This window comes from Oryctolagus cuniculus, chromosome 6 (assembly GCF_964237555.1).
Source record: "Oryctolagus cuniculus chromosome 6, mOryCun1.1, whole genome shotgun sequence".
NCBI classification, from domain to species: Eukaryota; Metazoa; Chordata; class Mammalia; order Lagomorpha; family Leporidae; genus Oryctolagus; species Oryctolagus cuniculus.
In genome coordinates this window covers 76,099,414-76,112,728 of record NC_091437.1, presented here as the reverse complement: position 1 = coordinate 76,112,728, position 13,315 = coordinate 76,099,414, and the positions used below count along the sequence as shown (strand labels likewise).

At 38.6% G+C, this 13,315-nt stretch overlaps 1 protein-coding gene across 1 annotated transcript in view; it reads left to right on the top strand.

The window, feature by feature from the left end:
• The window catches only part of PXDNL (peroxidasin like), a 519,551-nt gene that overhangs the window by 175,967 nt on the left and 330,269 nt on the right, over nt 1-13,315 (top strand). The window contains exon 2 of the mRNA XM_002710472.5: nt 4,200-4,271. Within this exon, the coding sequence (XP_002710518.3) occupies nt 4,200-4,271 (72 nt within the window). The remainder of the gene's footprint in view (nt 1-4,199; nt 4,272-13,315) is intronic.

The window sequence follows — 13,315 nt, the reverse complement described above, 5'->3', positions numbered from 1 at the left end:
TTAAACAGTACCTTTCAAATAAATCTTTAAAGCTACATAAATAAATTTGTGAAAGGAGACCTTTCCCTACAGTTTCTGTTCATAATGTATAAAACTTTATGTGACCAGATAACAGCAAAGAAGACTATGTACTTTTTTCCTCAGATTTTTTAAACATTTATTTAACAAATATAAATTTCCAAATTGCAGCTTATGGATTACAGTGGCTCCCCCCCCCCATAACATCCCTCCCACCCGCAACCCTTCCATCTCCTGCTCCCTCTCCCATTCCATTCATATCAAGATTCATTTTCAATTATCTTCATATACAGAAGATCAATTTAGTATATATTAAGTAAAGATTTCAACAGTTTGCACCCACACAGAAACACAGAGTAAAAAATACCATTTGAGTGCTAGTTATAGCATTAATCCACATTGTACAACACATTAAGAACAGAAATTCTACATGAGGAGTAAGTGCACAGAGATTCCTGTTGTTAACTGAACAAATTGATACTCTTGTTTATGGCGTCAGTAATCTCCCTAGGCTCTTGTCATGAGTTGCCAAGGCTATGGAAGCCTTTTGAGTTTGCCCGACTGCAATCTTACTTAGACAAGGTCATAGTCAAAGTGGAAGTTCTCTCCTCCCTTCAGAGAAAGGTACCTCCTTCTATGATGACTTGTTCTTTCCACTGGGATCTCACTCGCAGAGATCTTTCATTTAGGGTTTTTTTTTTTTTTTTTTTTTTTTTTTGCCAAAGTGTCTTGGCTTTCCATGCCTCTAAAATACTCTCATGGGCTCTTCAGCCAGATCCAAATGCCTTAAGGGCTGATTCTGAGGCCAGAGTGCTGTTTTAGGACATCTGCCATTCTATGAATCTGCTGTGTATCCCGCTTCCCATGTTGGATCTTTCTCTCCTTTTTAATTCTATCAGTTAGTATTAGTAGACACTAAAGAAGACTATGTATTAACATATTAATGTTGACACATTTGAATATGCTTAATTAGATTTTTTTTAAAAAAAGATTTCTTTATTTGAATGGCAGAGATACAGAGAGAGAGAAAGAAAGAGAAAGATCTTCTATCCACTGGTTCACTCTCCAAATGGCCCTAATATATTATCAGCGATCTGGATCGAAGCAAAGTAGCCGGGACTCAAACTGATGCCCATATGGGATGCTGGCACTGCAGGCAGCATCTTAACTCTCTGTGTCACAGTGCTGGCCCCAACCTGGCTAGAATTTAAGTAATTTGGAGCAAGTCTGTGGGTCTCTGACCATACATGGTTTCTTAGGAAGAGACTCTTGCACAGGCCTCAGCACTAAGAATGGGGTATGGCTGAAGGTGGCCTCATTGAGTGGCACTTGGAGTAATGAGAACTTCTGGTGGGAGAGTATATCTTGTTTACTCATGAAGGAGTTCAAGAATTTTGACCACAAAGACACCTAACAGTGCGACTTCCAAATCAATCCATTGATAAATTTAAATTTATAATTTGGTGATTAGTTCAAGCATCTTTCTGCAGTATTTCAATGAATTCTATTGCTGCTCTAATGCATCCAGTTGTAAATTAATTTGCAATTGTCATAATTTTATAAAACTGAAGATATGCACACTCTATGCTCTAGCAATTCTAATTCTAAATATTTGCCCTAGAGAAATACTTTGTTGTGTGCACAAGGAGGGTTGCATGCACATTTATTGCAAACTTGTTTGCAAATGAGATTGCCAAAAATGGGAGACAACCAAAAGTTTGGTAAGTGAAGAAATATACAAAGGATATGTGGTCTGGTTGCCTTGTGGGCTACTGTAGAGGAGATATGGATAAACACCAAGAGCTTCATGTAAAACAAGGAGCAACAGGGAAGAATGTTGTTTAAGAAGACATGGGAAGTTTTAAGAACCATGTAAACTTTGATGCCGTTTTTGTAAACTTAAAGATATTACAAATTTTACATTTACCTGTACATTATATTTATCTTCTAATTTGTCTATATATACATTTTATCTTATATGTATTTACATATGTGTGTGTGTGTGTGTGTGTGTGTGTGAAATTCTCACAAATCATGAATGCTTATATTCATGGAGAGGGGGAAAAGCCAAAATTAAGATAGTGCTTAAAAGAGGTTTTATTCTGACTTATAATTTGTTTTTACATATATTTTGGCTAGTAAAAATAAAATAATGTGATATTATGAGTAGAAACAACTATATCAAAGTATGCAAGTTTTTAATTCTGCATGTAGATTATAAGGAGTAGCATTATTTTCTCACATGTACTTTCCTAATTTTTCAAAAATTACAAACTAAAAGAAGGCAAATGGTTTATCCTTTAATATTGCTTTCTTTGTGTATTGTTGGAATCTTGTGGTGGGGAGATTATTAGGATTTCTGGTTTAGTCCTGTGCCTGAGCGAGTTCAATCAGAGGAGCACCACACATTGATAAAATTTGGCAGTCTCTAATTGCCAGTGGTTGAAAGTGGGCTCATGTCCTAAAGAACGCTCGGCTCTGAAGCTCAAAACAACAGGATTTATAAAGGCAAAACCAAGAGGACAGGAGGGGGGATACATGGTTGCTAGGCTTGGGGGGAATACACGATTACTAGGCTCAAGCTGATGTAAAGCATATGCGAAACTAATACCAATTACAATCTTCACAATACCAGTTACAATCTTGACATTAGTCTAGTTAGCAAACTAAATCATATGTGAAACATGGAAAATAACAATCTTAATATTAATCTGGGTGAAGCCTATCTGTTTTAAGCTTGAGCAATCATGCTAGGAGATTTCTATGTTTTGCCAAATGGGATGCATGGTACTGTTATTGTCTTAGTTTTAGACCATAATTAGTTTCAGACCGTAGCATCACAGTGAGGGGTGCTTTTTCAAGATGGACTCTTGGGTGTTTTAAAATGGAGTCCCTACTGTCAGGGTGTTACTTCAATCTGAGGAGAAAGTTCTTGTGACTATTAATTTAAAATTGCTGTGTTATTTTTTTTTTTAAAGGGAAACCATTATTTCTGGAGCATTAGGGTTTATGTGACTCCATTTCTTCTATGCATATAGAGAAGATCTCATGTACCTTAGAAAGTTCCCATTTAAACATGTAGTAAAGCAATGCATGGTTTTTAAGCAAGGTGTTCCACCTAACAAGGATGCATAATCACTGAGTTATTTAATGACTTTTATTGAAAATAGCAGCTATTATGAAATTGTGCATGTTCTGCCAAAGTCAAATCAAGAGAAACATAAAATGATAGGATTTTAAGGTAATTTTATAAAGATTTGTGAATCAAATGGTTTAAGACAGAACAACTTTTAAATTTCTCAGTTGCAGATTTGTTCTCAACTAAGTACAGAAGAGCAATAGTGTAGTTTAATTTAAATATCATGATTAAAAAAGTAGGAAAAGGCACATGATTGGTACTTCCACTATAGTCAGGTGGAGTAGAGCAATTCGTTCTCCCATTGATGGGAGGGACTGGACAGATCAGCACCTAAGTCCACCATCGGTGCACAGCCTTTGTTTATTCCTCTGTTGTCTCATGGACAGTGTACACCCCAGTGTTGCAACAGTTTCTCACAGAACTATTCGTGTTCAGTAGCAGGGACCATATCTTGCTCTTCTTTGTGTCTTCGTGTTTAATATTGTATGTGACACTTAATTTACTTGCTAAATAAAGAAGTATGTTAATCGTTGGCTGTAGAGATGCATCTTTCTAAAAATAATTGATTTATTGCCTTGCTTTAATACTCTTTGGAAAGTTATTGCATTCCTGGGAAGAATTAACTAATTCAGTTTTTGGGTAAATTCGAGCATGGGTGTTAAATTGAGTTGATAGGCAACATCTGATATTTTACCAAATAAGCTATACTCAACTTGCATGTTGTCATATAGAGAGTTTGTTTTGGTTTTGTACAAATGCAACTTAAGGGGAATTTTCTGCTTTTAACTCTCTGAAGTATTCTCCAACCAACTCTAAGATCTGGCATCTCTGAGTTAGCACATAGCACCAGCTATGCAAAATCTACCATAAACTATGAACCTATTTCAGTGTGTGACACGTGCTTGCTCTATTTTAATTGTGTTTAGTCCTTTAGTGCTGTATGTTTGATCACAAAAGGAGAATTAACTTTTAAGCTCCTGGAAATAAGGACAGAATGGGAATCAACGTATTGTAATTTCTCTCTTTTGTTTTGTGTTCCCAGAGACTTGAGATTTAACAGAATAAGAGAAATTCCAGGGAGTGCCTTTAAGAAACTCAAGAATTTGAACACCCTGTGAGTACATGTCGCTTATCTGCAGAGTTTAAAATGTGATGAGTTGGATGGCTTGTAATTTACCATGAAAAGTCATTTAGAGAGTAAAGAAGAGTGAAACCTTGCCAGTGGTCTCTTAACCAGCAAAATTCCACAGCTTCTTTCCACAGACCATATTTTTACTATCTTCTGAATTTTGGAGATATTGCTATAATCTAATTGTCATTTATATTCTGTTTACTTAGCAAAGCTTCTTGAGATGAAGAAGAAATTGAGAAAGGGGGTGACTGAATATCTTGTCTATAGGTTTTCCAGCAAGAAAGCAGTAGAAATGACATGAAAATCCATGACTTCCTGCTTCCAAAACCCACATTCACTATGCTGCTCCATCTTCTTGTTTGTGATATTGTAAAAAACCTTGAAATTATGTAGAGGGAAAATTTAAACTTTATGGGTAAGCACTGGTAAAAAAAATTCAACTAACACTTATTAATTCTTGTGTACTTAGCAATGTTTTAGATTTGGATCTGGGCTCAAACGTGTATGACCTTGCTGTGGTGTAGTTAAAGTCTGACCTTGTGGGGCATCAGTGAACAAAACCCAACTGTAATACATAGGTATCTTTTAAAAATATTTATTTAATTATTTATTTGAGAGGCAGAATTACAGCCAGAGAGAAGTCTTCTATCCATGGGTTCACTCCCCAATGGCTGCAACAGCTGGAGTTGGACGGATCTGAACAGGAGTCAGGAGCTTTTTCTGGGTCTTCCATGTGGATGCAGGGCCCCAAGCACTTTGACCATCTTCCACTGCTTTCCTAGGCCATCAGCAAGGAGCTGGATTGAAAACGGAGCAGCTGGGACTCAAAACTTGTGCACATGTGCGATGCTGGTGCCTCAGGCTGAGGCTTAACACCAGCCCTGGTCTTTTTACTTTTAAAGTTGTATCTTCATTGTCTTTGAAAGGCATAGAAAGAGACAGGAAGGTGAGGGGAGAGAGAGGGAGAGAGAGAGAGAGAGAGAGAGAGAGAGAGAGAACTTCTATCAACTGGTTCAGTTCTCAAATAACCACAACAACTAGGTATGGGCCTGGCTAAAGCCAGGAGCCAGGAACTCCATCCAGATGACCTACATGGACTTGGACCTTTTTCTGCTGCCTTCCCAGGCAGAGCAGCTGGAATCTGGATTGGAAGCCAAGCAGCTGGCATCGGCATTTGATAGGGATATGGGTGTCACAAGCAACAGCTTACCTCACTGCATCACAATGCTGGCCCCATAGATATTTTTAAAAATATAAGTGATATAAAAGAGAAGAGTGCTAATGAGAGATGATGACAAGAATCTTAAAAGCATTAACAGTGCTCAAAATTTGAAACCATTCTATGCTGCATTTAGATTAATCCTAGGATGAAGGTTCCAAGACTCAGTGTGGCTAGAACCACGTGGGTGCAGATAATATTCTCATACCTGAGTGAACAATCTTTTCAACTTGGCTTAACTTTCACCACATTCAGGTCAAGCTGGCCCTTTTAACTCCAGAGATCATGACTTTACACTTGTACTTTTCCTATCTGGTTTCTTTTCGATAACCAGTGGCTGAACACACATGTTTATCACAGTGTGTCTGGTTGGCTTGATGAAAGAATGTAAAAAAGCAAAGACTGCAGAATTCGTTCTTTGTCTAACAATAAAGCAACAACTATCAAAATGCAATGCACAAAAATGTCTTCTGAAGTGCAGGCAGACATGCAAGTTCCCAGTCCTCTCACCCAGAGATTCTGATTTAGGGTTTCTCAGGAAGGTATCAAAGCTCTGCATTTAGTCAGTTGTCTCTTGGGGATATGACAGTTAGCAACAGCATTATGGCTGCCTTCCACTTTCTACTGAGACATGTAGATAACACAAAAATCAAATGACTTGTTCATTTATCACATAGTTCATGTTATCAAATCTCTTTTTTAGAGATAGTTACCACTGAATTTTTGAAGGGTGTGTCAAGCTGATGATTTCTGGTAGGGTTTGAACACATTTTGGACTTATGTATGAGGGGACTTCAAAAAGTTCATGGAAAATGAAATTTAAAAATAAATTGATTTTGGTGCAAAAAGATTTTGAAATTCATGCATATGGACATGCATATTGAGAAAAATCTACCAAAAACTTATCTTTTTAAAAAAATAATTATTTTTCATTTATTTATTTGAAAAGCAAAGGAGGAGGTGGCAAGAGAGGAACAGAAAGAGATCTTCCATCTGCTGGTTCACTCCTCAAATGCCTTTTTCAAGATCCAGGACTAGGCTGGATTGAAGCCAGGAGTACGGTACTTAATCTGGGCCTCCCATATGGTGGCAGGGACCCAGGTAATTGGGTTATCACCTGCTACCTCCCAGATGCATTTGCAAAAATTTGTATCAAAAGCAGAGGTGGGACTTGATCCCAGGCACTCTTTTATTGGATGCAAGTGTCCCAAGTGACAGCTTATAGCACTGCTCCCAAATGCCTGATCAAACTTATCTTTTAAATTTTGCTTTCTATAAACACTTTGGAGTACCATGTATAACACATAGATTTTTACTGAACAATCCACCTCTTCATTTGATAGACTGCACTATTATTAATTTGTGTTTAGATAGTGTTATTACAAAACTGCAATAAAATAATTATTAATTATAGTATTAATTACAAGATTCATTCTCTACTAGTTGCATTATGTATATTACCTCTATTCTGAGCCACCACACTCTGTGGTAGGGTTATGATTTCCATTTTACAGATAAGGAAACTGAGGCTCCAAGTTCATACAGATAGAAAGGAGGAGAGTCGGGGTTCATGCACACACAGTTTGATCTCTTAATTTTGATCTGTGTGGTTTTCTCACTTGCATTCAGGAAAGCTACTCTCTGGAGTAACAGATGGCAGATGACCTAAAAAGTAAGCAAGTTGTATAAAAATGTGAGAGAAAGAGAGAGAGTGAGAGAGAGAGAGAAAGAGAGAGAGAGAGAGTAGGTAGAGGGAGACCAATTTTTCTGTTCAGAAAATGAGCTAAGAAATGAGATGCTAGAAACTCCTGAGGTTGCAGAGGATTTGTGTTAGAACAGTTAAGTATAACCCAAGGGTCTTTACTAATTTATTATAAAGGCAAAAGAATGTCAGTGCCAAATCTTTAAAAATAGAGTTAAATTTTTCATGGAGGAATATAAGATTTTTGATCATATAGCTCTTATACCAACAGAGCAAAACAAAAGAAATCAAGTCTGGTGCTTTTATTTCCCTGGCTGGTTTTGTATAAATTGCATGGCAGCTCATCTGTTTTCTTGCAGTTTTAAACAAATAACAACCACATCCATCCTAGATTATGGAAGGGAGGGTTTTCTCTGCAAGAGTTAGTATTCTCGTTTTAACACACACAGCTTGCTAAGAGGTTTATTTAAACAAGATACATGGAACTGTTATGTATTTCTGAAGGCTAAAAGCTTCAGGGTAAGTTCAAGAATCTGTTATTTAAAGACTCTGGGTTTTGCACCAAAAGTGCAACCAAGTGCTGCTTTGTAGAATTCTGACTCATCAGGGTGCTGCAGCTTTCCGTTTTCTGAATGAAACTGATAAGAGTAAAAGGTGTGGGAAATGGGCTCACATTCAATGGTGGACAATGCCATTATTTTGACAGAAAACGTGATGAGACCTAGAGGAACAGCAGTCGTTAATAAATATCAAGGACATAAGATTGGGCCATTGCACAAAAATGAAACAAGTACATGCTGTAGGCTGGCGCCACGGCTCACTAGGCTAATCCTCCACCTTGTGGCGCCGGCACACTGGGTTCTAATCCCGGTCGGGGCACCGGATTCTGTCCCAGTTGCCCCTCTTCCAGGCCAGCTCTCTGCTGTGGCCAGGGAGTGCAGTAGAGGATGGCCCAAGTACTTGGGCCCTGCACCTCATGGGAGACCAGGATAAGTACTTGGCTCCTGCCATCGGATCAGCGTGGTGCGCCGGCCGCAGCGCGCGGGCCGCGGCGGCCATTGGAGGGTGAATCAACGGCAAAGGAAGACCTTTCTCTGTCTCTCTCTTTCACTGTCCACTCTGCCTGTCAAAACAAAACAAAACAAAACAAAACAAAACAAAAAAAACAAGTACATGCTGTAATTCAAACGACAATTGAAAAACACCAATCTTAGGCTGATATTGATACCCCAGGTTCACCTGCATCCTTCTGAAAGCAAGTCCTGGCTAAATGGAAGAGAGTATTGTTTCTACTCCTTCAAATGGTCTTGTGGAGCTTAGCAAGTTGTTGAACTCTCTTAGCTATCTGCTGATATTTCTCTCAAATTTTTAATTTGAACATTTCAAATCCACTCAAATCTTGAAAAAAAGCAGTAAAATGACCATTTTATACCTTTTACCTAAATCAATTGTTAATATTTTGCTACATTGGCTTTTCTCTTTGTCTTTATAAACAGAAATATATATGAACATGTGTATACTTATACATGTCTGTAGATATTTATTCTAATTTGGCCAACCCATTTCTTAATAACTTGCAAATATTACTCTACTTCAGCATAGATAATTTATCAGGTGACTTCTAAGAACAAGGACATATTCTTACATAACTCCAATATAATTTTAACACCTAAATATTTAATATTAATTAAATAATATCTGATTTACTGTCACTAATTAATTTTTCCCAAATGTATCCAAGATTTCATGATGGGTTTTTCCCTCCAAATACAAGATCCACTAAGTGTTAAGTTATCTTTATATGTCTCTTCAATAGCCTTTAATCCAGAACAGTCATCCCATGTTTCTATCTTCAAACATTGATAGATTTGAAGACTCGAAACCTGGTAGAATGGATCATAATTTGGTTTTGATGATTATTTCATTATCAGCAGCAATAGTGCTGCTGTGTTTGATTGATGGGTTAGAGAGATGTCTACTAGATCTTTTCATTATAAGGAAACTTTTATCTTTGTAAACCATAAGTAGTGATCTCATGTACATGCTGTGTCCCAACAGTTTTCATGCAATTTTTTAAAAAAAGATTTATTTATTCATTTATTTTAAAGGCAGAGTAGAGGGAGATAGAGTGAGAGCGAAAGATAGAGGTCTTCCATCTAATGGTTCACTCCCTGAATGGCCTTGACAGCTGGGGCTGAGCCAGGTAAAGTCAGGAGCCAAGGGCCTCTTTTGAGTCTCTCTAGTGGTTACTTGGGGCATCTTCTGCTGCTTTTCCCAGGCCTTTAGCAAGGAGCTGGATTGGAAGTGGAACAGCCAGGACTTCAACTGGCACCCATATGGGATGCTGGTGTCACAGGTGGTGGCTTAACCTGATATGCTACAACTCTGGTCCCTCTGTTAATGCTTTTAAATTTGTTTGTAACCCTGACTGAATAAATTATTACATTGATGGTTGGTTGAAAAGAAGAACTTTTCTAAATCTAACATGCTTCTACATTTTTTGCCTGGCCTTCTTCTGGAAGAACGTCCTCTACCATTAATTCTAGTATTATGAAGTTCACCTTAAATTTTCTCTGCCATGGATCTGGGATTCTGGATCCTTTTGGTGGGAAATAATATTTAGAACTCCAAATATGGGCCATTAAATATGTAACTGCTATTATTAGTACTACTATTACTACTACCATGTTCCTCTTCGCTTCTTCCTCCTCCTCTTCCTCCTCCTCTTTCTTCCTCTCTCTTTTGTCTTAAATTTTTATTTATTTGACAGAGTTAGACAGTGTGAGAGAGAGACAGAGAAAGGTCTTCCTTCTGTTGGTTCACCCCCCAAATGACCAGTACATCTGGAGTTACACTGATCCAAAACCAGGAGCCAGGTGCTTCCTCCTAGCCTCCCAAGCGGATGCAGGTGCCCAAGCATTTGGGCCATCCTCCACTACCTTCCCGGGCCACAGCAGAGAGCTGGACTGGAAGAGAAGCATCAGGGACTAGAACCGGTGCCCATATGGGATGCTGGCGCTGCAGTCGGAGGATTAACCAAGTGAGCCACGGCGCTGCCTCCCCACCCCACACAGATACAATTGTGGGTTTTTAGTGTTGCCTTCAGTTCAAATCTGACACCAGAGGTTTTTCCCAATTTTCTCTATTCTGCATTTATGTATCTTTCCCCACAATGAGAATGCTGGTTTCTATCATGGGAGCACATTTATTCACTTGCTCTGGGACACTCAAAATAGTTCCAGAATTATTTACACAAAACTTGACATCTTGGCTAACATATCAAGTTCAAGATTACTCTGCATTTAAAAGCTGTTCAGATCAATTTTCTTTTTCCTCTGAACTGAGGTTATCTACTGTAGAGTTAGGGTCAGTGGTTTCTGTTTGCAATGATTTTTAGGGTTTTCTGTTTTTATTAGTCTTTTTTGATTTAATTATATGTTCCAAAAGTGAAAAATATTTAAAATGTATATTAAATCTCATTCTTCCACTTTACTGCTTGCCCTATTAGCATCCACATCCTAGCTAGAATCATCTCCTTAGTTTCAGCTTTAACCTCCCTATGTTTGTTTGTAACAATAAATAAAAAATAAAATAGAAAATATATGCATCTACAAACACACCAAAATATAAGAAAGGAACTGATTTCTTTGGGGAGTTGGCGCATATGATTTGTGGCAGTGGAGAAGTCCCATGGAAGGTCCTCTGCAGGCCTGGAGACCCTGGGATGCCAATAACAGCTCAGTCCAAGTCCAAAGGCTTCAGAACCAAGCACTTTTTTCTTTTAATATTTATTTATTTATTTGAAAGTCAGAGTTACACAGAGAGAGGTGAGGTAGAGAGAGAGAGAGAGGTCTTCCAACCGTTGCTTCACTCCCCAGTTGGCCACAACGAATGGAGCTGCACCGATCTGAAGACAGGAGCCAGGAGCCAGGAGCCAGGAGCTTCTTCCAGGTCTTCCACACGGGTACAGGGGCCCAAAGACTTGGGCCATCTTCTACTGCATTCTCAGGCCATAGCACAGAGCTGGATCGGAAGTGGAGCAGCCGGGTCTTGAACCAGTGCCCATATGGGATGCCAGTGCTTTTAGGCCAGGGCGTTAACCCACTCAGCCACAGCGCCGGCCCCAATACTTTGAAAAATTCATAGAAAACAGAACTTAAACATTTCTTTTCGTGCACAAATTTTGGTATCCATGTGTTTGAATCATCTTAAGGTTCCTGAAAAACGCACATTATTGTGAAAACTGAGGCAGTTAATTCTCTGTTCTAGGCAGAAAGCCTGAATACCAGCAAGAGTCCACTGGATGTAAGTCCTGGAGTTGACAGGCCTGAAAGCCTTGAGGTCTGATGTCCAAGGCATTCTAAATATTCCTTAGTGCAGTCCAGTTGACACCTAATTTTAACCGTAACAAAAGGCTTTGTAGTGTGGTTCAGTCTTTGGTCTGCCGTCTAATGCTGCTCTTCTTTATCACTTTTCCTACTTATTCTTCATGCTTGTTTTTCATTTGAAATTCAGGATCTATTCATGTAGCTCTTGGGCATTCACCTAAGTGTAATTGCTGGATCATGGGCTAACTCCATGTTTAGCTTTACTAGATACCATCAAATAGTTTTCTCAAGTAGCTGAGCCAACTTACACTTCCATCAGCTCCTGTGAGAGAGCCAGTTGCTTCACAATCATAGCAATGCTTAGCCTTGTTAGCCTTTTAAATTCTCAGTCATTCGGGTATCCTGGTACTCTGTAACAGTTTTAATTTTTATTTTTATTTCCCCTATGAATAACAGTGTTGAATATAATTTTATATGCTTATTAGCCATTTGGGTGTTTTCTTCCGTGACTCATCTTTCCAAGTCTTTGTTAACATAAATTGGGAAGTTTGCTTTTTCTTTACTAATTGGTAGAAATTCTCCCCAAATTTTGGATGAGACTTTTGTCAGATATATGCAATGTATGTCTCTTCTCTCAGTCTGAGGTATGTTCACTCTCTTCATGGTTTTGATGAACAAAATTTCTAATTTCAATGAAGCTCATTTTATCCCTTTTAAATTACTGGTGCTTTGGGGCCGGCGCTGTGGCACAGTGGGTTAACGCCCTGGCCTGAAGTGCCGGCATCCCATATGGGCGCCAGTTCTAGTCTCGGCTGCTCTACTTCCCATCCAGTTCTCTGCTGTGGCCTGGGATAGCAGTAGAAGATGGCCCAAATCCTTGGGCCACTGCACCCGCGTGGGAAATCTGGCTCCCAGCTCCTGGCTCCTAGCTTTGGATCGGCGCAGCTCCGGCCGTTGAGGCTATTTGGGGAGTGAACCAGCAGATGGAAGACCCTCTGTCTCCTCTATCTGTGTAACTCTGACTTTCAAATAAATAAATAAACCTTTTAAAAAAAAATTACTGGTGCTTTTTAGTGTGCTATTCAGTTTTTTTTTTTTAATTCTCCATGAGGATAGAAATGAGCTCTAATCTTTTGCTCAATAAGTTTATAGGTTCTGTTATCATGTCCAAATGTTTTTTTTTTTTTTTTATGGTGTGTGTCGGGGGCTCAGCTCATGTTTTCTCTATGGACGTCTGATTGCTCCATCATCATTTAGTCAAGAGTGTATGCCACTCCAGCTGTGTTGAATCAGCACTTCTAATGAGTTAAGTTATTACACGTGTGTGGGTTGTGTAGCTCTGCCCTATGTGTTCTCTGTCATTGGCCAGCGGGTTGACACTTGTGCCAATGTAACATTGTATTAATAGCTATTGTTTTATTGTAATTATTGAAAGCTGATAGTGCAAATCTTATAAATTTGTTCAATTTCCATAGCAGAGCCTCCTATACTTTGGTTGGGATTCTATGAATTCATATATCAATTTGGGAAATATGGACTTTTGAACAACAGTGAGTCATCTAGTACATAAAACAGGCCATTTCTTCATTTATGTAGGTATCTAAAATGTCTCTCAGCAATATTTTGTAGTTTTCAGTGTAGTTTGATTTATTCCTAGGCAAGACATACATGGACAGAGCTATATAGGACCTATCTATATCTATCTATCTATCTATCTATCTATCTATCTATCTACATCTCATATGATACAAACATCTGAGAGTGTTTCATGTGTCGC